The 26,496-nt window shown below is 40.8% G+C and overlaps 1 protein-coding gene across 1 annotated transcript in view; it reads left to right on the forward strand.

The window, feature by feature from the left end:
- LOC138373087 (uncharacterized) overlaps positions 1–26,496 on the forward strand; it is a 251,001-nt gene that overhangs the window by 202,502 nt on the left and 22,003 nt on the right. Inside the window, exons 11-12 of the mRNA XM_069339112.1 lie at positions 1,294–1,513; positions 1,780–1,899. Coding sequence (XP_069195213.1) covers positions 1,294–1,513; positions 1,780–1,899 — 340 coding nt within the window. The remainder of the gene's footprint in view (positions 1–1,293; positions 1,514–1,779; positions 1,900–26,496) is intronic.

Consider the following 26,496-nt stretch of genomic DNA (forward strand, 5'->3'; position numbering starts at 1 on the left):
AGAAGCAACGCAACTGGTATGTACAAGACGCCTTAATCCACTTGACCATCACGACCGGACAAAATGAGGTGATAGCCGAGGCTATTTGAACCACCCCACCGCCGGCACTCGGATAGTAATCTTGGGCATAGCATTTTACCAAATCACCTCATTCTTTGGTCAAGTGGATTAAGGCATCTTGTACATACCAGTTGCGTTGCTTCTGGGAGTATGGGTTCGAGTCACTTCTGGGGTGTGAGTTTTCAGTTGCATATTGTCCTGGGGACCATTCAGGCTTGTTCGCATTTGTGTTCCTCACGTGTGCCCCAAAGAATGAGGTGATTTGGTAAAATGCTATGCCCAAGATTACTATCCGAGTGCCGGCGGTGGGGTGGTTCAAATAGCCTCGGCTATCACCTCATTTTGTCCGGTCGTGATGGTCAAGTGGATTAAGGCGTCTTGTACATACCAGTTGCGTTGCTTCTGGGAGTATGGGTTCGAGTCACTTCTGGGGTGTGAGTTTTCAGTTGCATATTGTCCTGGGGACCATTCAGGCTTGTTCGCATTTGTGTTCCTCACGTGTGCCCCAAAGAATGAGGTGATTTGGTAAAATGCTATGCCCAAGATTACTATCCGAGTGCCGGCGGTGGGGTGGTTCAAATAGCCTCGGCTATCACCTCATTTTGTCCGGTCGTGATGGTCAAGTGGATTAAGGCGTCTTGTACATACCAGTTGCGTTGCTTCTGGGAGTATGGGTTCGAGTCACTTCTGGGGTGTGAGTTTTCAGTTATATATATATATATATATATATATATATATATATATATATATATATATATATATATATATATATATATATATGTCGTACCTAGTAGCCAGAACGCACTTCTCAGCCTACAATTCAGGGCCCGATTTGCCTAATAAGCCAAGTTTTCCTAAATTAATATATTTTCTCAATTTTTTTTCTTATGAAATGATAAAGCTACCCATTTCATTATGTATGAGGTCAATGTTTTTTTATTGGAGTTAAAATTAATGTAGATATATGACCGAACCTAACCAACCCTACCTAACCTAACCTAACCTATCTTTATGGGTTAGGTTAGGTTAGGTAGCCGAAAAACAATTAATTCATGAAAACTTGGCTTATTAGGCAAATCGGGCCTTGCATAGTAGGCTGAGAAGTGCGTTCTGGCTACTAGGTACGACATATATATATATATACACACACAGTTATATGTTGAGCTTGAATTTAGAATGCAAATTTGATTACAGATTCCATTACATTCTTTTTCCTTAACGACTCTATTTCAGTCGCTGGTGGGAGGTTTGGAAAGTTTCAGAAAGCACCGGACAACCAGAGAAAGATATTCCTATCCAGAGTGCGTTGCTTTCCTGGAATTATTCCCAGTTGGAGGTCACGCCGCTGTTTCTCGACCTGGGATTGTACAAGCTATCATACTGGGTCATACTCGACGCCTCCAAGCTCTTCCCACTTCAGAGAACAGATTTCACATACGTCAAGATTGTCCCGGTTAGTTTTGACCTGTATGGAGTACTTACTGTAAGTTAATGTGATATGGAGAAGTAATCTCTCTTTCATGCTGATTAACTGTCTTATAAACTGTTATTTTTTAGACACGATACAGTAACTGTCTTACAAACTGTTATTTTTTAGACACGATACAGTAACTGTCTTACAAACTGTTATTTTTTAGACACGACACAGAAATTTATGAAATATGTTACATATATTTATATATACCTTGTGCCCATGAAACATATTGGTATCATCTGTAGACTCCGCTGAGAGCAGTGATGATGGAGGGCTCAGTGTTCAGTGTGACTCGTAGCTCCAACCAGACGCTGAGTCTCAACCCACAGGGACTCTCTGTGGATCCTGACAACCCTGGCGATACGGTCCGTCACTTTCATTTTAAACTGTTAATTTCAGACCTTATAAATGTGTGTAATATGCTTAATATTATGTGTTATTTATCATTTCAATTTGATCCTGGAATTGCCCGGGTGAGGTACAGGGGATATATTTCAACTTACACACATTCTTAATCATTATAACCTTTTCACTGCGATACTCCGCTTTCCCGGGATATGTTTTCCAATTACTCCTCCTGTTAAAACAGTTCATATAGTAACAATATTACAACCCATCCTCAAGTTAAAACAGTCTATATAACAACGGAACCACAACCTATCCTCCTGTTAAAACAGTTCATATAGCATCAATACCACAACACATCCTCCTGTTAAAACAGTTCATATGCTTTTCTACTGGAATAAGTATATAAATGCACTGAGATGATAGATATGCTGAAACTGAAGTCAAGGGCACTTGAACAAACCTTCCGAAAAAAAGCATATACAACATCCTGTCCTCGACTCAAGTCCATTACATCCAGTGGCCGACTCCACAGAGGCATTCATAAATTTTTACATGCTTTTCATACAAAACAGGAATTTTCTCAAATAAATATTAATATTATAATATATTAGTAGATTGTGCAAGTGCGCAAGTTCCATGCGTCCCCCCTCACTCTCCAGGTCCCCCCCCTCTGTCCCCCGTCCCCATTTGTCCCCTGTCCGCCCTCTGTCCCCCTGTCTTTCTCTCTGTCCCCCTGTCCCTCTCTCTGTCCCTCTGTCTCCCTTCCCTTCTCTCTGTCACCCTCTCTGTCACCGTTCCCCTCTCTGTTCCTGTCTCACTCTGTCTCCCTGTCTCTTTCTGCCCCTCTCTGTCCCCCTGTCTCTGTCCCCTGTCCCCCTCTGTCTCCCCTGCCCCCTCTGTCTCCCTGACCCCTCTTTGTCCCTGTCCCCCTCTCTGTCCCTGTCTCCCTCTATGTCCCTGTCTCCCTCTCTGTGCCCCTGTCCCTCTCTGTCCTGCCCCCCTCTGTCCCCCTGTCCTCCTCCGTCTCCCTGTCCCCTTATGTCCCTGTCCCCCTCTGTACCCGTCCCTCTGTCTCTGCCCCACTGTCTCTGCCAGTCTGTCTCTACCTCTCCTCGTTTCTGCTATTATCTGTGTCTGTCTGTCTCTCTCTCTGTCTCTCTCCTCGCTCTAACTCTGTCTCTCTCCACGCTATATCTCTGTCCCTCTGTCTCTCCTCTCGCTCTATCTCTGTCCCTCTGTCTTTGTCCCTTTGTCTCTGACCCTTTGTCTCTGCTCTTTTGTCTCTGCCTCTTCTCGTTGCTGCCATTCTCTGTGTCTGTCTCTCTCTCTCTCTCTCTCTCTCTCTCTCTCTCTCTCTCTCTCTCTCTCTCTCTCTCTCTCTCTCTCTCTCTCTCTCTCTCTCTCTCTCTCTCTCTCTCTCTCTCTCTCTCTCTCTCTCTCTCTCTCTCTCTCTCTCTCTCTCTCTCTCTCTCTCTCTCTCTCTCTCTCTCTCTCTCTCTCTCTCTCTCTCTCTCTCTCTCTCTCTCTCTCTCTCTCTCTCTCTCTCTCTCTCTCTCTCTCTCTCTCTCTCTCTCTCTCTCTCTCTCTCTCTCTCTCTCTCTCTCTCTCTCTCTCTCTCTCTCTCTCTCTCTCTCTCTCTCTCTCTCTCTCTCTCTCTCTCTCTCTCTCTCTCTCTCTCTCTCTCTCTCTCTCTCTCTCTCTCTCTCTCTCTCTCTCTCTCTCTCTCTCTCTCTCTCTCTCTCTCTCTCTCTCTCTCTCTCTCCTTCCTCTCTTTCTCTCTCTCCTCTCTCCTCTCTCTCCCTTCCTCTCTCTCTCCTCTCTCCTCTCTCTCCCTTCCTCTCTCTCTCCCTGCCCTCTCTCTCTTCCTCCTTTCTCTTGCTGTCTCTGTTCTCCCTCTATGTTTCTAAATGCAATTAAGATAATTATACCTAATAATTGCAATCATTAATAATTAGAACAAACGTTTTAAAAACCTCTACTCTAAAATGTTTTATCATAACATTTAAAACACGTTTTATTAAAACGTTATGAACTCACGTTTTATACTCATCTTTACAAATTCTCAAAACACGTATATTAAACGTAATTTAAAACGTGCCCAAAACAAAGAAATGTCATTTTTAGCACGTTAAGAAAACAAGAAAATGTTTGGTGGGTATATACAATACGCTAAACTAATATCATAAAGTAATGATAACTAAGTTTGCAATTGTTAACTTGATGTATAAGATCAATTATATATACAGATATATTCAAATTTATATGAAAATATTCAGGCATTGAGTAAATTCAAGCATGAGGTAAAATATTCAGTTATGTAAAAGATTCAGTTACTGAAAGATTAAATTAAAACTTACTGAAAAGTAGGGTCATTGCCCCATAGTACAACAACAAACAGACTTATTGGATAGATTAAGCCTATAACAGCAAGCAATTTGCCAATCATCACACTACAAATAACACTCAATACTTATGCTTTATCCAATTTCAGTGCTGGTGCCTATCTGACTGTATGTTGCCAGACTGTATGATATTTCTTAAAGAGATAAGCATGTATTTTGATATCACAGATTTGCTGTTGAGGATTCTAGTAGTTTTGCTAGGATAGATGATGTGGAGGTGAAGACAGCTTCACGTTGTGCGCTACTTTACACTTGTATTTAGATAAAAGTATTAGGATTTTTTCCTTTTATATAGTCCAGGGAACTCCCTCAGTATCTAGAGCTATCCCTGGTGATTATAATTAGTTTGTACATAAAGGCTTGCTTGTATAATGTCTCAAGCACCACGCAGTGATTACACACTCGATATAAACAAAACGTTTTAATGCTCTCCCGTGGTGGGCGCTTCTCTCCCCACGCACCGCCACAATGCACCCTGAGCCACGTAGCCTTAATTGAATATTGATTGATTATTTTTATTGGCTAGACAGAATATTTAGATAAAAAGTGATTATAATATAATCAAATTTAAATATTATAGGTAGTGCTTGCAGTACTAATTGATTTCTGGTAACAGATTTGTATTATTCATCACCAGAAGTCAATTGATGTTCCAATTGTTTTTAATTAATTAAGTTTTACTCAAATCTTCTGGATCGTTGAGAAATCATGCACAAATTCACGAAGCTGCCTATGGCCCTATGTCCTACTTGATCATAGTGGCATTGTCATGTAAGATCTAGTTGTAGGATATAATGAATCTGAAGTGATTCTGATATGATTCTGATATGATATTGAAATAATACATTTCTTAGATAATAATTTTGACACAGTGGGTAAAATTTCCCACATCTTCCAGAGGGAGAGAACTGGCACACAGTCCAATATTTAGGATCAGCAGTGACCATATGTGTTCATTTACTCACCATCGGATTGATAATACAAGTGCAAATTTTGTTTGCACTTTTGTTCGGCTGTCCATTGTGAAAGTATGTGCCTGTTTGGTGTCTGTGGGGCATTTGGAGTTAGAGGTTCTGGGGGACTCCCAGGATCTACCTGTAGCTGACTCACTGACTTCATATGGATTAGCTTGTCCAATGTCTTCAGGGAAGTAGTTCCTTTAGACAGGATTTTGACTTTTCTCAAAATCCCTTGGCTATCTGGATAGAAAGAGACGACTTTACCTGATAGCCATTCAGCTCTAGGACCGTTACAGACTACCAAGACAATATCACCAGGTTGTAGATTAGATTTATTATGAGGGATTTTTGCACCATAGTGAAGTTTTTGTAGATGAAAGATATTCTTTTGTCCATACATCATTCCATTTTTGAATTATGTTGGACAGATACTTATACCCCTGAACAAACTTGGTCTGACCCACATATAAGAGATCTGTGATATCATCATCTACTTGAGATGGTACTGTAGTCAGAGGTCTTTCACGCATTAGGTGGGCAGGACTTAATTGCTCATGTTGAGTAAGATCATCAGACAAGAACGTCAGTGGACGATTGTTCACCCTGGATTCTACTTCTGTGGTTACTGTCTGGAGTTCATGAAGATTGATTTTTTTATTGTGTAGAGATTTTCTCATGGATCTTTTGACAGTTCCCATTAACCGTTCATAAAAGCCTCCAAGCCATGGGGAAGGATAAATTTCCATCTGCAGTGATGCTGCTCTTGTGTGGAAGTAACTGCAGGATGGGAACAGATTTCCCGCAGACATGCTTCCCTAGCTACCAAGTTAGCTCCATTATCTGAAATCACCGGCTTAGGGCATGAATGGCATGCTGCGAGTCTGAGGAAATCCATATTGGGGGTTATCTCTAGATGTACTGCTCTGGTAGTGACACAGGTGAACAGACAAATGTATGCCTTAATAGGTCGTTTATCTGCAGTCCCTGTTAGATATATGGCTCCTGTTTAATCTACTCCTGACATCTCAAAGGATGTAGATGGACCACTCGTTCCTTTGGTATCGGTAGTGGCCCAGGATACGGGCAAGTTCTTGCATCTTACCTTCGGCATATCATGCAATTTTTCAAGATAGATTTGTCTGACCTTGTGATTAACATGTGATCCAATGCTTCTTTGGTAAAGGCCATAGATTCACAGTATCTAGATTGATATCTGCGTGTTCTAGTCTTCCTCTACAACGCAGTATATAATGATTATTTTGGTCTATCCATAGACCGAGATTGTGTTTAAGCTTATGAGGAAGATTTGGATAGTCATTCCCATAAGTTTCTCTCTGGGCTTGTCTTACTCAATAGAGAAGTGATTCTGGAAAGGTGTATTTTATACCTCTTTTTATGGAATAATGTAACACGTCTTGTGCTATATTGATTAATCTGATGAGTGAGGAGTGACGAGTACAATCAAAGACTGATGTTCGGGCTCGCTGCCTGGTGGTAGTTATTGATTGTGTCATAATGACGTGTGGCTTTTGTTCCGGCCTATTACCATTCACTAACCATCGAAGTCAATGAAACCAAATATTTGCCTTTGCAAACTGTTTAAAGATCATCCCTCTTGAAAAGAGATCAGCTAGATTATCTTTTGTAGGTACATGCAACAATTAAAAGCCTGCAGAAATTTCCCTAATTTCTGAAACATGATTTCTTACACACGAAGCCGGACAGTTGTCGATATGAAGCCATTGCAAAACAGCTTCATTGTCAGACATATGATGACATCTTTAATGTTCATTGTAGACAAGACTTGTTTGGTATGCATGGCTAAGCATGTGCCTGTAACCAATGCTGTTAGTTCCATCTGAGGCAACGTCCTCTTTTTTTAATGGAGAGACTCTGGCCTTAGAGGTGATTAAATATGATTGATGGGAAGTCACTAAGTAAGCACAAGCTCCGAAAGCTTTGGCTGACGAGTATGTGAATACATGTAGTGTTACTTTATCATTTTCTCGACTATGTGTCTTGGAAAGATTATCTGTTAGACTAAAGTTTGTTCTTGAGCCATCTACATCCTAGCCTTTTGTAACTAGGGTGGTAGTGGATCATCCCAACTAACTTTTGTTTTCCAAGCTTCTTGCACCAATAAATATAATTTAATTGTAAGAGGGTTTAATAAACAAAGTGGGTCGAATACATTGTTAACCTGTGAAAGCAAATCCCTTTTTGTAGCAATGCAATGGTTTATTAGTACTGATTTGATTGATATAGTGTCTGATGTGACATCCCATCCCATACCTAACACTTTTTAAGATTGTGGTATGAGATATTCAGGGTAATCTCTCTCGATTTGATTATTCATTGTTGTATTATTTGAGACCCATGTCTCTAATGGCATGTTGACTCCTTCCAGCTCCTTGTTGGTCTCTTGATATATTTGTATCAGTTCAGTTGTACTGTTAACTGTCCCTTGAAAATTATATATGCGTAGATTTTGACTGATTTCAGCCTAATAGGGACTGGATGATTTTTGTAGATGAGTGTCTAGAGTTGCTTGTAGCAGGAATAGGCTGGATATTGGTCTCAGGAGGACAGAGGAAAATCTATGTCACAATAGGACTATTCATATCTTATGGGTTCTTTATCCATAAAAACTTAGGGAAGTCTCATTCTTCTTCCTGTAAGCCATCTCTCAGAAAAGCTTTGCTGATGTCTGCTGTACATGCATAATTATTAAGTCTAAACTTCATTAGTATGTCATTCAATTTTTGAGTTTGACTTGGACCTGTTTGCAGGCAATCATTTAGACTGGTTGCTTGGTGTTCAGATTTAGAGCTACAATTAAAAGCTATCTGTAAAGGAGTGTTTTTTTATTGTCTGATTACAGCCATATGAGGGAAAAAATAGCCTGTTTGCATATTGCAGTGTTTCATGACTTTGATGAATTTATTCTGTAACTGTTGAGCAATAATCTCATGGTAGAGTTGTAAATGCTCAGGATTTTTTCTTAGCCTTGCAAATAGTGAATTACAGTGATTTTAAGCCATATGATAGTAGGTAGGTACGATTTTTATGGTTAAGTTTCCAAGGTAACCTTTTCCAATATTGCCCATCATGGTACTGAACAGTTTCTTAGTACAGATATCATCAGGACTTGGTTGTTCAGGAATTATTAATATTGCATCAAGTTCCTACAATTTATGTACAGATTCTAATCCGTCATCAATTATATGGGGGGGGGTGGGGGGGGGGGGATTGCAAGTGGTGAATGCACTTCGCCCAGTCAGGCTACAATTACAGTCTCTGTATCGTGGGATTTATCAGGAGTTGAATATTCAAGATCTAGTACAGGTCCTGACAACAATAAGCCTCCTGCTGAATTGAGTAAATTCATACCCATTGATTTCTCTGATCCCAAAATGAATTGCTGATAGTAGTAATAGAGATTGCTGATAGTAATCTCCTATCAAGATTCCAATATCCCCTATGTGGTTGGAATCGGTTAGAGGATCTGCTAATTGGATTCCTTTTTCTGTTATTATTTTAGCGGTGGCTTCCAGACCGGTCATTTATATGACAGTAGGAATTTTCTCCGCCACTATAGCATTGACTGTCTTTTGGAATGTCCCTAGACAGACATTAAGCTTTACTTCATGATAGGTTTTAAGACCTGAAATGGTATAAAAACCTGATATAGATATACATATTTGATTTGGAGATTTAAGTTGTAAATCTTCTGCCACCTGATATCTTACTGATAATGGTTCTCTGTTAACCTTGATCAAACAAACCTCTTGTTTGAAAGCAAGCTCCTTGATTGCTCAAGATCAGCTGTGCTGTAGATAATGTGGCTGTGATAATAGTGTTTGCTATTAAGGCATTGACATTAATCTGTACCTTACAGTATTATACAGTTGATGATGTATTATCATCTTTTGGCTTTGCCTGAAATGCAGGTTGACTATTGGTTGCCTGAGATCTCGATTGAATGTTGATATCACCACAGAGTGCTGTGTGATGTACACTTTTATGACAATATTGGCAAGTCTGCAAATTAGCATTACAATCTTTCGAATCATGATTCCACAGACAACAGATGCACCTGTTTAGATATTTCAGTTGATTGATTCGACTGGCATGGTCTGCATAGACTGTGCATAGCTGTAGGGTATGTGATTCCTGGCATAATAAATATCTAGGAGGGCACTTGTAGCTCCATTCTGTTCGGGAGCTTGATTTCCAACAGTTATGTTTACTGTGAGTGATATTGAATATGAGGCAACATTATTCTGTTTCCACTTCATGGAAGATGAGTTTTGTGGCCTTGACTTCTGAATGATTTTACATTCTTGTCTGAGGATTTTCTTTTAGTAGATTTATCTAGTGCTGTATGGTTCCCTCAGCTCCGTAATCTTTATACATAAGCTCGAAGTCCATCAAAGATTTGTTTCAATGAGAAGATGTTGGTGTTATAATGTTAGCATATAATGTTAGAAACTACCTAATGATGTCATTAGGTAGTTTCCTGTGTATGATTAACTTTGTAAGCCACTGAATCTCATGTGGCTACTTTAGTACTGAAGGCTTTGATGATTGATTCTATAGTCAATTGAAATGACTCTAGTGATTCATAAGTTATATTAGGAGTGGGTAAACCCAACAAACACACACCAAAACTGCGACATTGGTACAACGTTCAAACAAGTTTTAACACCTAACCAGTTATAACAACCAATATAGCAAGTTGTAACAACGTTCTAATACGCCATAAACACATTAATTAATTAAGCCAAGATGTAACAGCTATATTACAAGTTGTAACAAGCTGAAAATAGAGACAGTTTCGGTTTGTGTTTCCAGGGAATCCAATAATTTGTATGAGACATGCAATTGCAATCTCCTTATCACTGTAGTTAACTTGTAACAACTGTATGGCATGGTCATAATCATCATCTGTTAATGACCAGTTTGCTATGACCTGTCTAGCCTCTCCATTTAATTGGACTTGTAGAGATCGCAATTTAGTAGCCTTTTTAACCTTTAAATTGCGCAATACATACATATACGACTGAGGGTCCAGCATACGATTTTAAAATGCCCCGCGAGGGATAGGGGCAGCTGTAACCCAGCCTAGGCCGATAGTAAACTGATGTGATCTTGAAAAAAAAAAATCCAGGTTTAAGAGCCTCAATACTGAGTGAGCAACCAAGGCTGGCACATGCAGCATGAGCTAACAGCACTGCTGTTCAGCTTGCGAACACAACATCGCCGAAAAATGAACAATATATATGAACCTGCAATTATTTAGTGATGATAGTATTAGAGAAGACCCCTGGCTGTGATAAAATGACCAGGATTCTGATAACAGCAGGATTGTGGTGATAATTAGAACTGTACACTATGGTGGGAGGAGTAATGCTGAGGGAGGGAGGACGATGGCGTCATCTTCTGACTCTGTGTGGCCACCTTTTATTGACTGGACTTACCATACCAGCTTAGTGGTTCGCTATGGTGAACACAAATATAGATACTTATATTTAATGTGTTTATAGAGTGTAATAAATGCAATAGGAAAATGTTGGGAGCATCCATTTTGGTGAGGGAGGTGGCGTCGTCTGCATGACATGTCATGTTGTATACTGGTGGCCACTATTGTCTTTGGACACCATACCAGCTTATTTGTACAGTTATGGTCAATAAAACATGTAGATACATATACATAATGTCTGTATGTAGTGAATAAAATAAAAAAAACAGTATGGTGGGAGGGGAATGTTGTTGAGTGAGGTGAGGTGTTGGGTATCTGGGGCTTTAACTCAAATATAAAATTATTTAATTATGATAATTAATGTAAATCGACAGACCACCCACTTTTGAGAAAAAGAGGGAAAACAAATAAAAGTGATTATAAGATTGACACTATAGAACCAGTGCATATGTATGGTAACATATTTAACAACCACTTAAAGAGAATGAATGGACTGTATTATTAACTGATTAAAGTGAAAAGCCTCAAATATCAACATTGGGGGGTTATTTCTAAAAGTTCATATATATATATATATAGGAACCAGTGTGGTTCGTCACTAGTTCATTAAGGAGTTAGTAAAATGGCAAATTCTAAATTAGAATGTAGATTCAAGAAATCATGAAATATTAAATAATCAATATAGCACTGAAAGATTATTAAATTCTAAGAATAATAAGTACTCAGTACTCATTGAGTACTGAGCAGTAGATTATTGCGATATATTATTTTTCTTGATCATCCTACATAAATGTACATAGAAACTGATAATAGCCTCATTCAAAATTTGTACAAACAATTTATGTCTTAGCTGTAAGACGACTTCACTAAGTCCGTTTCGTTACTCGTCCTCGTGATCACAAGGTCCCAATAAGAGAGAAACACCAGTGGTGAGCCTCGTAGGTGAAGGAAGAAAAACTTGATACATCCTCGTCTACACTCTTCAATCGGGGAAATTTGAGTAGCATTTCATTAGGCTATGGATTTTACCAATATTCATTGAGATTGGAATAAAAATGGAGAATCAACTAACGTTGGATTATGGGTCTTCTTGTAACCTAACGAAAGACTACCCACAAATACACAATCTTGAATGATGCATCAGACTAGAAAAGTATACTTTACGTGACCGTGTGAGAACACTAAGGTCTGCCGATATCGCGACTGCCAGTCCCTGACGTTCACTGCTGTGTACGTGAGATTACGGGCCGTGACTATAATTGTTGACGCATAATTAAACAGTTGAATACTGTAGACCACGTGATGGTATTAAATGGCTGCCGTCTGTGGAGGCATGTGTGTACCTTGCGACGCCTTGTGTTTGAGTCCCGCCTCCTTCCTCCCACCATGATAGGTCTCGCATGCGCAGAGACTCTTATAGCGATCCCGGACATAAACCATTTCGGTTTATTATTAATTATTTGGGAATCGGAAGGAGTACTATCTAAACTATAATCACCAATAAATTTTGGATAACAATACCCTTTCTCGTAAGGCTATTGATCTAATTAACATTGCTCAAATTGAACAAGAAGGTCTGACATGTTTTTACTTTACACCACAGTAATATTTTAGTTCAATAATTAATTTGGTTAAATACCCGAGCAGGTACTGATATATAGCCTGTTTATATAGTGTAATAATAGTAAAAACTATTTGTTTATTGTTCTATGAGCATAATTTATTTGTTTATTTATTTATTTATATACAAGAAGGTAAATTGGGCTTATTAGAGTACAGAGACTTGAAGTTTTACTTTCTTGTAAAGCCACTAGCACACATAGCGTTTCAGGCAGATCCTTAATCTAACCTATAATAAGATGGTAATTTCTAGCAAAATTAAAAAAAATAATGTTTACAGGTACATTGTAAGAAAGTATAAAAATACATTGTAAGAAAGTATAAAAATACATTGTAAGAAGGTATGAAAATGCATTCTAAGAAAGTATAAAAAATTACAGTGTATAAGAAATTTCACAGGAAGAAAATTAGGTACATTTAAGTAAATTTAAGGGTTTATCCACTGATACAGTTTAGCATAATTTGAGGAATATTTCAAGATATAATGTAGTAAACTATGTGTATAACATGATAAGATAACAACAATGAATACAAAATGGTAAAGTTGTATGGCATGAGTAAATATTTTGGGGAATTGGGAAGAAGTATGTACAGTGAGAGTTTCCATGTGTTATGGCCCTATTGGGTCACAACTGGGTTCTTTCTCTGATGTTAATAGAGTTTGGGTATCCGGCCCCAAGTTAGGAGTGGCTTTTAAGGGGTGTGTTCCGTAATGCAAGTAAATTAAAGGGGAAGGGAGACAAAGGCACTAAACTTAAATATATAATTACCATCACCAATAAATAAATATATAAACTATCACACGGAGGGTATAAACACTATAATGTACAATATGGTCTTCCTCTGAAGACGCGGAGTGTTCCACGGTGCTCAAGATGAGTAGCCCTGGCCCTCTTCTCGTGGCCTCACGATGAATCCGTAGATTCTCTCGGCGAGTCTAGCCCGGCCACAGGCCAGCCAAATCACAGTCCCACTGGGTGCACCGTCGTGGAGGCCGTCAACCACAAATCCAGCCTGTAGCTGGCAGGTTCCAATCAGCAACGCTGCGTAGGCCACTCCACGACCGATACTAGGGTTGCGAGCCCTAGGCAGGAGCCTCATGTGATTCCGCTGATCACTCTCCTCACCACAACACCCCAGTGGGTAGTCTTCTTCACCAGTCAGCCCCGGGTACGACAATTCCTCAACTGCCACGTCACAGGCAGGCCAACACAACAGTGTTCATCTGGGGGGGGGGGGGGGTGACTCACAGCTTCTGCAGCAAACTCGTGGAAATTCTATGGCTGCCTTGGGTAGACTGCTCCCCCGTCCGATTCAGCAGTCCCAGGTCGACTCTGTAATCAGACACGTCATCAGTACTAGTTACACTCTAGGGCATCTCACTTACAGGCCTAGACACAAACGCCCACCTATCCACTCCATAGATGGCGTTGCTGTCTAAGCGTCACCTCACCAGAGGTCAGCAGCGGCTACGTTACTAGCTGATCAAGGCGGGAAACCAGCCCCTGTGGCCGGTATATCTCGTCCTCACTAGATGGCGTCGTCCATTTGGAGGGGGTTTCGGGAGCTGGCTCACAGATGGCGTGGTCGCCACAGCTCCGTGCTACGATGCTGGGCTCGGGTCCGTAACACCATGCACTAGGTAGGAAACCATGAAGATGAATTTAGGCACTTTATGGTTTTATTTTTGAATATGCCAAAAGCATGACAGCTTTTTAATTCGTTAGGGAGTGAGTTCCATAGAACAGGTCCCTTTATATGCATAGAGCGTTTAAATAGATTACATTTGAGTCTGGGGGATATCAAAGAGATACTTATTTCTGGTGAGGTGATTATGTGTTCTATTACATCTGTCCAAGAACAGTTTCAGAACAGGGTTTGCACTTAAAACAGGGTTTTGTAAATGTAACTGACACAAGAAAATGTGTGGAATGAAGTTATGTTTAGCATGTTTAGGGATTTAAACAGGGAGGCTGTGTGTTGTCTGATAGCCGAGTTTGTTATTGTTCTGATAGCAGATTTTTCCTGGGTGATGATGGGCTTGAGGTAGTTTGCAGAGGTTGAGCTCCATGCACAGATACCATGTGTAAGATAGGGATAGATCAGCGCATATTATAGTGAGAGGACCAACAAACCAACAAACTAACACTTAACATAGAAAAGACCTACTACATCTTATTTGGAAGCAAGTCTACAAATGCAATTCAGCTTCAGATAGACAATGTAAACATTAACTATAAAAATGATGGATAGTTTCTCGGCGTATTCCTAGACAAGAGACTCAACTTCAATACCCACATACAACACATAACTAAGAAAGTCTCTAAAACAGTTGGTATACTCTCCAAAATCAGATATTATGCACCTAACTCTGCTCTCATCTCTCTATATTATGCACTAATCTATCCCTATCTTAATTATGGTATCTGTGCATGGGGTTCAACCACTGCAAACCACCTCAAGTTCATCATCACCCAGCAAAAATCTGCTATCAGAATAATAACAAATTCTGCTTTCAGACAACACTCAGCCCCCTTGTATAACTCCCTAAAGATGCTAAACATAATCTCACTCCACAAATTCTCTTGTGTCAACTACATTTACAAAACCCTATTCTTAAATGCAAATCCTGCTCTGAAACTCTCCCTGGACAGATGTAATAGGACCCATTATCACCACACCAGAAATAAATATCTCTTTGATATCCCCAGAGTCAAACTTAATCTGTGTATACACTCTATGCAAATAAAGGGACCCAGTCTATGGAACTCACTCCCTATTGAATTGAAAAGCTGTCCAACTTTTGCGTCATTCAAAAACAATACTAAAAAGTACCTAATTTCATCTACATAGTTTTTTATCTTTTGCTTTAAAATTGCACTGTATCTATTGCTACCCAATCTCCCAATCTTTATGTACCCAATCTGAACATCTTTATCATTGTGATCTTTGCTGTCTTCTTATATGGGCTGTCAATCTGCTGTATGGTGTCTGTTAATCTTGTTTAAATTACCAATCATGCTGTCAATGTAATCAATCAGATCTTTAATATACCAATGTGCTTTAATATCCTTATTAATCTCTCTCATCTCATTTTTTTTCTTGCAATGTATTTATTATAATTTTATTAATTCTGATAGAATTTACCTACTTAAAATTATCTGTTAGATTAAGGACCTGCCCGAAACGCTGTGCGTACTAGTGACTTTACAAGAGAGTAAATACTGTACTATGCTATGTATTCTAACAAACCCAATGTACCTTCTTGTATATAAATAAATAAATAAATAAATAAAAAAGAGGAGAGCAGAGTTTGTAACATAATATCTGATTTTAGAGAGTTTACCAACCGTTTTTGAAACTCTTGGTTATGTGTTCTATGTGGGTGCTGAAGTTGAGTTTCTTGTCTAAGTATAGGCCAAGGAACTTTGCCTCATTTTTATTGCTGATGTTAACATTGTCCATCTGTAGCTGAGTTCCAATTTTTTTACTTGGTTCCAAATAAGATGTAGTAGGTCTTTCCAATGTTTAGTGTGAGTTTGTTGGTTGATATCCGTAAATAAACTTATTTTAGTTCATTCTTTAGAACATTATTTAATGTGTGTGGGTTGTATTCTGAGTAGATGAGTGTAGTATCGTCAGCAAATAATATAGGTGGAAAAATGTCAGAGATATTAGGCAGATCGTTGATGTATATAAAAAATAGGAGAGGTCTTAGGATGCTGCTCTGTGGTACCCTTACAGTTAATGGTAGAGTGAGAGAGGTTATATCATTGATGGCTACACATTGGTGTCTGTCACTAAGATAGGATCGAATATAGTTCAGGGCATGTCCTCAAATTCCATAATGGCGGTCTTTACGTAAGAGGTAGTTATGGTCAACAGTGTCAATAGCATTTATCAGGTCAATGATGAGTCCAATCGGAAACTCATTTTTGTCAAGGGCTAAGTAGATTGAGTCAAACAGACTAATAATGACATCATTGGTACTCTTTTTGGGAGCGGAAGCCAAACTGACAGGAATCACAAATAATTGAATCACTAATATGCACACCATAATTTTGAGTATTTATACATTTCATTGTATAAATATACCACACTGCACATTATTGAATAATACTACTGCAAAATACTTGGAAAAAATCCATCAGAGAAATTGATATAATTTGGTAATAATATTTTTGTGGCAACTCCTTCCTGACAGCTCGAGGGTAGCAAACCGCCTCGGACGCTTGCTCTGTCAACGCCCCTTTTTTGCCAAAAAATGGACTTCCCCGCCCTATTGCAGCCAAAATATGTCACCTGCGATATTTTTATTCTTTTTCCCGTGATCAGGGAACAAAAATGAACTCTTTTAAAGGACGAAAGATTTGTTTGGATTTTGTTTTTTGTTGCGCCTGGCGGTGTTGCAAGCGAATAAGCCCTTAGCGGTTTAAGGGTTAAAGAGTATTTAGTAATGAGCAGCTCTGAAAATTAGGTGATTAAAAGTAATGCTGCATAATGCACTAAAATAATATATATAATATTACCACAAGTGAGTATAATGTTATATATGAATAAGATAAAGTTGTGTCTGAAACACTGATAAAATTAGCTATTGTGGTTTTCAACAAAGAAAACTTACTAGTATGCTATGAATGCTTTACTAGGTAAAGGATATGGTGGTCTTAAGCCACTGTAAACAATTTGTTCACTCAGATATGTTATAGATATTATTGGCTGCTATGCCAGGTTAGGCTAGATTATGTATTAATTATTCCAGTGTAAAATAAAGAAGTTTCTTACGTTTTTGCTATCGAAATATTCGGTTAACGAAGGACCATAAATGTGATCCAAACACTTTGTATCAAGGTTTGAAGAACCATAAATGTGGGAAAAAGGCTAGGATTGATTTATAAGGAGGACTACTTAGGACTTGAACAGCACCTAATTAGAAATTATTGTATGTAAAAATAATATAACTAAAAATCCTTAGCTGGGGACTACTCCTTTAGTCCTAAGGACAATGGGCTGTAGGGGGCAGGTAGGACCTTAAGGGTTAAATGGAGTGTTTGATTGGAGATCCACAATTCACCTGCAGGCATTTCAAGACATCAGCTTGTAATTTTGTTTATAAGGGTAAGATTAAATAACTCAGTTCTGTGACTGAACACTGGTTCTGTTCTAGATCAAGGATCTGAACAATATACACAGTCTAGCCTAGCTCTATTATTATTACAACGGCAAATAATCACATACTATTTAACACAAGTAGTTGAATATTGCAATTATGCAAACTAGATATTATATACAATATGCTAAACTAATATGATAAATTAATGATAACTATGCTAGCAATTGTTAACTTCAAGTATAAGATCACTTATATATACGGATATATTCAAATTTGTATGAAAATATTCAGGCATTGAGTAAAGTCAAGCATGCGGTAAAATATTCAATTTAGTATAAGATTCAGTTACTGAAAGATTAAATAAAAACTTACTAAGAAAGTAAGGTGTTACCGCATAGCATAACGACAAACACTTATTGGATAGATTAAGGTAGTAGTGAAGTTGAGGACTATGACCGTGTGCACCATCTGGACAGGTGGCTCTATTAGAACCACCTGTCCAGATGGGGCAAAGGTATGTAGCCACATAGGGTTGTAGGGGAATTTTCCCGGATGTTGGCGCGTGTCGGACGCATGTGAGCGTCCGGTGTTTAGTTACCCGATCTGGAATGATGGGGGGGTCATGTTGTGGGGGGTAGGAAAGTATGTGGGCTATGTGGGGGGTAAGGAATATGAGGAGAAGAATATGTGTATAAGAGTAGATGAATATGTATGGGTGTTTGCCATAGAGTTAATCCTGTGTGTAGATAATAGTTTGATTTATAGATGAGTAAGTAATGCTATGTAGAGGGTGAGTGTAGGTGTGAGGGGTCCCAACATAGGCGGATATGTTGATGGGGGTGGGGGAGGGGTGAGGGGAGCTTCCCCTTGGCGTGAGAGGGTTGGAGGGTCATTGTGGTTGCGAAGCGAGGGTGGAATGGGTTTGCGGTTTTGACAGCCATTATTATTTTCTTGGAGCAATGGGATTCTTCCATGTCAGGCCCTGACGCTTGAGTGGTCTGTGTTCGCATTAAGGAGGTATGGTTATATGAATCAATCCTTTGCTCAATCCTTTCTATTTTATACCTATTTTGTCAGCTTATGTATTATCACAAAGGTTAGAAGATTTCTATAATATTTATTCTTTCCCCTAGACAATTTCTACTGTCACAAACATCTTGAGTGAGGGTGTTTAATTTCTTAGTTCCTTCTCACTCAACTTAGGGTTGTTGACAAGTATCACTATTGACCTGACTGAACAACAATACGAGCCCAGCGGTCCACTCTGGATCAACTCCAGTCTAATAAGGCCTTGAGCATCCATGGTTCCATGGTTCCCTTCAACAGCCAAGAAAAAACACACACGTCTGCTACAGTAACACATGTAGAGTCATCTGGTTAGGCTTCACACTGAGAAAATCCCGTTACATGTATAGGTGTCGATATCAACCCATCTGCTGTTATGTATCACATCCATTCGATCTAATGCCATAGACCTCCTCTCTCTGCTCTAAATCTTCACCAATATTTAAAATTTGGATAAGACCCTCTACACAAATACTTAATTCGACTCTACCCTTTTGTAATTAATGTTGATATCAATATGTTCTCGAGAAATACTCAGGGACTATTATTACTCCCTCGCTGCACTTCCAAGGCCGCAGAGGCGAGGAACTCCTTAATTATAAAAAATAAAACTTATTTATCAATATAAATAAAAATTTAAATGTTCGTTTGTTCAAAATCGCTAATCTCCGAAAGTTCTTAACCGATTGCTTTGACATTTTCACACAACGTTCCATTCGCATCTGAGCTAGTTTTTATATACATACTACATAGATGTCACATCTGTGACAGGAAAAAAAGCATGTTTTTTCTGAAAAACTTTGTTTTCAAAGTGTTTTTTATGTGAGGAAAATCTTCGAAACCTCTTTACCGATTGCTTTGAAATTTTGACACAACGCTGCATTCAAATAGGCGCGTCTTTTTATATATCTACTATATACATACCTCACCTGTGACAGGAAAAAACATGCATTTTTTTGAAAAACAGCATCGTCTGTTGGACGTAAGGGCAACACACGCTGTAATCTCCGAAAGCTCTTCACAAATTGCTTTTAAATTTTGCACAATGTTGCATTCGAATAGGCACGTCTTTTTATATACCTACTATATAGATGCCACGCCTGTGATAGGTAAAAACATGCGTTCTGGAAAAACAGTGCCACCTGTTGCACATAATGGCAGCATGCATGTTATACCAAATATGTCACAAATTCCATTTCAATGTTTATGATTGCATTGATAAATTTGATTTTCCTAGAGTTTGATTTATTTTATTTTTTAGTGAATTATTTTGTGTGACATTGTGTTGGAATTGAGCAGTGTTGTTTACCATACCGTTCATTTCGTAAGTATAAGTATAGATGCCACACCTGTGACAGGTAAAACTATGCTTTTCTTTAAAAACAGTGCCATCTGTTGCATGTAAAAGCAACACACATGCTATACTAAATATGTTACAATTCCATTTCAATGTTTCTGATTGCATTCATAAATTGATTTTATGAGAGTACATAAACTTGAGGTTTACATTCTTGTAAAGCCACTAGCATGCACAACGTTTCGGGCAGATCCTTAATCTAACATATAATTTTAAGAAGGTAATTTATAGCAAAATTCAAATAAATGTTTACAGGTACATTGCAAGAAAGTATAAAAATACATTGTAAGAAAGTACAAAAAAACTGAATAAGAAATATGACAGACAAAGAAGTAGGTACATTAAAGTAAATTTAAGGGCAATCCACAGGTACATTTTAGCATAATTTGAAGATTATTGCAAGATATAATGCAGCAAACCGTCTGTACAACGTGATACAAGATAACAGCAATGATTACAATGGTAAAGTTGTAAAATACATATATTGGGGAATTGGGTAGCACTAGACACAGTGCGAGTTTGAAGCACTAGGTAGGAAACTATGAAGATGAAATTAGGATCTTTTTGGTTTTATTTTTGAGTAAGGCAAAAGTTTGACAGCTTTTCAAATTCAAATTCAATTCAAATTCAAATATTTATTCAGGTAAAGTACATACATACAAGGAGAGATATAGAACGTTGATGGATTTATAGATAGAGCTAGTAAATACAATCCCTAAAGCCACTATTACGCAAAGCGTTTCGGGCAGGAAAAACACTAAGATTAAAACTTAATACTAATTGAGATTAAAGTACAAATTGTGCTGAGAAAAAAATAAAAAAATAAAAAAAGGGGGGAACATGGCAGAAAAAATAGCAAAAATACAATTTGGTCAACAAACAGCATTGTTTAAAATAGAAGACATTGGTTGACATTTTGGGGGTGAGGTAGGTTACATGGAGTTGATTAGGTAGTACTTAGTTTTTATCTTGAACAGGTTGGGAGAGGTACAGTCTTTAACATAATTAGGAAGGTCATTCCACATTCTGGATCCCTTGATTTGTAAAGCATTTCTAATTTGATTTAGTCGTACTGTTGGAATATCAAATAGGTATTTGTTTCTGGTGTGGTGCTCATGGGATCTGTTACAACCTTCTAGGAAGCTTTTAAGGTCAGGATTGACATTACAGTTCAGCGTTTTATATATATATATATATATATATATATATATATATATATATATATATATATATATATATATATATATATATATATATATATATATATATATATATATATACATATGTTTTGTGTTTTTCTTTTTTGAAAGTTTTGTTGAACAAGTTACGTTGTCAGCGATAATTGGCGCAACATATCTATCATATTGTGAGTACATCACACGTGCAGTGAGTCAGATTACAAGTGTGTGATTCATTCATCATTGTGCAGTGATATACGGGGAATTATACCAGTGTTATTGACGCCCTGACCCCCGCCCCCACCCAGCGCCCAGGTCGGGAAGTGCCTGCTCTCCCCATCCTTCCCCACCCCACCACGTCGCCTCCCCACCCACGAGGCCACCTTGCCACCCGCCCATAGAACCCGGGAGGCTCCCATGTGTGTCTACAAAAACCCACCCACCCAATGTATACCCACATATTGTGTAGTGGGTGTATACCCACACTTCGTATAGAGGTGGTATATGTATTACCACTCATCTGAGTAGTAAGTGCCACGGCCAGCTGACTATCCCCCCCAGCCCACAACCGCCGCCCACCCTCCAGTCTCCACCCGCCGTCCACCTTCCCGCCCAGCGCCCGCCCATGTCACAGCTCTCAACAGACAGCCAGGCTTCTCCAAGCCAGGATGAGCCATCAAGCAAGGGTAGACAAGGCAGATGTCAGACGTGTGACCGGGTATGCTATATCCGGTTGAGTGACGATAATGTGCGCATTCATTACCACAACGGAGCCAGGTGTTTGGGTTCTGGGCGCCCTCCCAGGGAGAACACCAATCAACAGCCTACACCGGCCGTAAGGCAAAACACCTCCCAGACCTTCATTCCCACAGAAAACTTATTAGAAGCTATCAAAGCAACTTCAGCCAGAACCTTGCAACACATCCCTAAAGCAGCCCGCCCCCATGCAGCAGCCAAATTATCTGCCCTCCTGAGAAAGGTCAACGACTCTCCTGGAACGACCCAAACATGGCACAACCTCCTAATGTTTGGCAACATATGTCTAGCCACTCCTGCAAGGAGAGACAAAACCTTAGCTGCCTCAGTCATCAAAGCTATAAATGATTTTCCCAGGGAGGACAACCAGGTGCGCCTTCCCACTCGCGCGAGAAACACCCACGGCAGGAAGAGCAACAGTGCCATATCCGAGACATCAAAAATCAGAACATCAGTCACCAAGAAAATAGAAGAAGGAAACACTATTGGCGCAATAAGAGTCTGTTACGGCCCTCTCGGGACGCAACGGGGTTCTTACTCTGATGTTGTTAGAGGAAGTTGTATCCGACCCCAAGCCAGTAGTGGCTTTCAAGGGATGTGATCTGTGACGCAAGAAACTTAAAGGGGGAAGGGAAAGAAAGTTAAGAACTTAAGACTATAATTGTCACCATCACCAAATAAATAATATATATAAAAGAGTGCACAGGGGGAGGGGTATTAACACTGTACAGAGGAAATACACAATTGTCTTCTGTTGAAGACTCTGGACACAGGCTCTCGGTGCTAAATCCTCGGTGCTTCTTCGTGGCCTCACAACGAATCCTCTGGGAAGCTGAGCCTACCCTGGCCACAGGTCAGCCAAAACACAGGTCCACTGGGGGCACCGCCGTGGAGGCCGTCAACCACACGTCCAGCAGGTCTGCTGGCAGGTTCCAGATCAGCAAGGCTGTTCAGGCCACTCCACGGGCGATATTAGGGTAACGCCCTAGACAGGAGCCTCGTGTGATACCACAAATCACTCTCCTGTCATCAATACCCCAGTTGATAATCGTCTCCAGCAGTCGGTCCCGGGTAATCCTTCTACTGCCACTCCACTGGCAGGGTAACACCACAGTGTTCTTCCGGGGGACGACTTCACAGCTGCTGCAGCAAAGCACAAGGTATGGAGACGGCTGCCTTGGGTAGACTGACTCAACTTCCATCACAGCAGTCCCAGATCGACTCTGTAAACAGACACGTCATCAATAACTGGGACACACTAAGGCACCTCACTTACAGGCTCAGACACAAACGCCCACCTATCCACTCCATAGATGGCGCTGGTGTCTGAGCACCACCTCGCCAGAGGTCAGCAGCGGCTGTGTTGAGCGCTGAACCAGACTGGAAACTGGCCCCCGAGGCCAGTACACGTCGTCCTCACCAGGTGTCGTCGTCCGTTTGGAGGGGGTTTCGGGAGCTGACCCACAGATGGCGCGGTCGTCACTGCTCCGGGCTCGGACGCTGGATCCGGGTTCGTAACACCTCCCCACCAAAAAGAATTTGGTTTGGGGTTCTATAAAAAGAACACAAACCAAATTAGTACGGCGACACAACTCCAAATGGACTTACTTATACTGAAAACTGGAACGGCGAGGCTGTCTCGTCCACAGAACTGTACTACTGGGGAACTCTCGCACAAAGGAAACTTGCAGATGTACGGCAATGACCTGCCTGATGTACTTCTCCACACCTCCACCGAGATGTTAATCCGGAGCATAATCTCACACCTCTCGAGTAAGGATCGGTGTGGACACGATCTGGGGCGACTCGACACTTCCCTGTGTCGTGGCACCGATGATGGCTGGTCACAGACGGCATTTCTGGTGCCGGTCCGGTAGTCCTTCAGGGAGACAGGAACCTGGAATACAGGGGTCTGATAATTCAGAGTGACAGCGACAGTGGGCAAGGCAGTACTTACTACATACTCGTCTACTAGGCCCACACCTAGTTCCAACAGGGCTGCTTGCACACCGAAGATGGCATTCGCTCTGCCACCGTCAGGTCGACCAACGTTCCGCATAACGCTGCATTGAGGCTCAGCTATCACGCGAGGGGTGTCAACCTGTCGGAAACAGTCACTCATATTATCACATCTCGTACCTCCTGTATCTACCATCACTTTCCAGGTCCCTCCTTTGCCTGCAACATTTGCAGTGCAAATCTCCAATCCCTGGGAACTCTTCACGATGTTCAAGGGAGCCATCATCCTTCGGGTCGTCCACTGATCCTTACCGAGAACACACACGAGAATAAAACAAAATACTGCTAGGAAACATTTGGTCACCTGAGGGATTAGCTTCCTGAGCCTGTCATGTCCATAGCCGGCTATATCCACTAGCCTGGTTTGGACCGAAGAGGGCACTAGACCTTTTGAACACACCTCACATACCTCTGACGTCTGGGGAATCTCTGGCTGGTTTAATACACGCTGTAACTTGCCATACCGCAAGCACACATCCGCCTTCGCTCCAGACTCGTTGGTATTCGTGGGTGCCTGCACACAAGACCTCTCTTCATGCTCAGTTACCTCTGCCATTGTAACCACATGTTCCTTGTCGGGAGAGGAATCAGGAGACACTGCTAGAATACTGTCGATCTGCGGGTGAGAGGACAAATTAAACTTACTCAAATCCGGGTCTGTCTTTACCTGGACATTACCATTGCCTGCCGTTACCTCCGACCTTGCTGTTTCGGTAGACCCGTCCGCGACCTTGGGAAGATTGTTGCTCCAACCTGTCACCAAGTCGTTGGCTAGTACCACGTCAATCCCAGCCACAGGGAGGGTATCGACTACTGCCAACTCACATGTGCCACTGAAGTAAGGCGAGTTGAGATGCACCGGCACTAAGGGGACGATATACTGCGTTCTCGGAAACCCAACCAGGACAACCTCTGGTCTCCCATCCACACTTACTCGCTCGGGTAACGAGTTCTTCACGATCAGGGACTGGGCTGCTCCACTATCTCTGAGCACTACTACAGATCTACCAGTATGATCACTCGTTACATACCCGCTTGAAGTGTGAGGGGCGAACAAACTTGATCCTTCCTGTGTCGTCGTCGACTGGTTTCCTGTTGGTGATGTAACACAGCTCATCATCATCACTTCCCTATGTGCGCCACCACCTCTTCTGCCTCGGCACATAGCAGCTACATGCCGTTTCTGCCCACAAGTCCAGCACACCATATTCCTCCTCGGGCTCCGGTGTTTCGGACTGCTAGGACTTGTTCTTCGAGGGCTACTTGGGGGCGTCTTCTTAGCACTTTGTGGGACGGGTCTTTCCTCTTCGTCATGAGGTCTGTCAAACCGGTGCTGGTAATTCCTTGGGACGTACTTAGCAGACGGCCTATGAGTCAGGATGTACTCTTCAGCCATGGTGGCTGCCGCACTCAAGGTCTCTACCTGCTGTTCCCTCTAAGTACGTCTTCAGGTCTCCAGACAAACAATCCTTGAAGTCCTCTAGCAGTATAAGCTGCTCGAGGTCTTCTTTGGTCTCCACCTTCCGAGAGGCACACCATTCCTGAAAAAGTCGCTCCTTGATGGTGGCGAATTCGGTGAAAGTGTGCTCTTGAGGTCTTCTTCAGGTTTCTGAACTTTTGCCTGTAAGCCTCAGGTACCAATTGGTACGCCATGAGCACAACCTTCTTCACCTTGTCGTAATCGCCGGAGTCGTCAAGGGATAACGTAGAGTAGGCGATTTGGGCCTTCCCAGTCAAGACTGACTGTATCATGATGGCCCAATTCTCCCTTGGCCACTCCAAAGAGGCAGCGACTTTCTCGACGGCTGCAAAGAACTTCGAGACTTCCCTCTCATTGAATTTGGGGACCATTTTGATGTTTCTTACCGGATCGAAACCGCTGGTGTCCGTTGTTGGCCTCCGACCACCGCCTAATCGTAATACTTCTAGTTCATGTTGTCTCTGTCTTTCGTTTTCTTCTCTCTCTCGCTGTTCTCTTTCTCGTTTCTCTTCTCTCTCTCGCTCTTCTCTTTCTCTTTTCTCTTCTCTTTCTCGCTCTTCCCTTTCTCTTTCTCGTTCTTCTCTCTCTCGTTTCTCTTCTCTTTCTCGTTCTTCTCTTCTTTCTTCTCTTTCTAATTCCAAACGCCTCATCGCCAATTCTTTTTCTTTCATCTCCATTTCTTTATCTTTTAATTCACGTTCTATTTCTAACTTCTTCCATTCAATTTCTCGATTAATTTCCAAGGCACGCATCTTGACAGTTAACAAGCTTATATTCAGCTCACCTGCATCACTGTCAATGTCACTACCTTTATCTTCCTTTTCCGAGGAAGCTATTACTTCACTTTCCTTTGTACTAGGAGTCTCGCCTTCCTGTTTCTCTTCTGCCTTCAAGTGCCGGTGAACCTTGGACAAGATCTCCACACGGGAATCACTGGCACGGATCTTGATCTCCAGGTAGGCGCTCACTAGTACAAGTTCCGGTTTGCTCAGATATTTTAATCTGGCAAGACAGTCCACTCTGTTCAGAAAAGCCTGAACATCGTCCAGATCATCGATGGTAGCTTTTTCTGCCATTGTCACAGATGGAACATTCTACTAGCACTTAACACACCGTTTACACGTTAGCACTTAACGCACCGAGCACTGTTCTACGTCAATATTGCACTTTATCGCACCTGGCG

The sequence above is a fragment of the Procambarus clarkii genome, chromosome 41 (assembly GCF_040958095.1).
Source record: "Procambarus clarkii isolate CNS0578487 chromosome 41, FALCON_Pclarkii_2.0, whole genome shotgun sequence".
NCBI classification, from domain to species: Eukaryota; Metazoa; Arthropoda; class Malacostraca; order Decapoda; family Cambaridae; genus Procambarus; species Procambarus clarkii.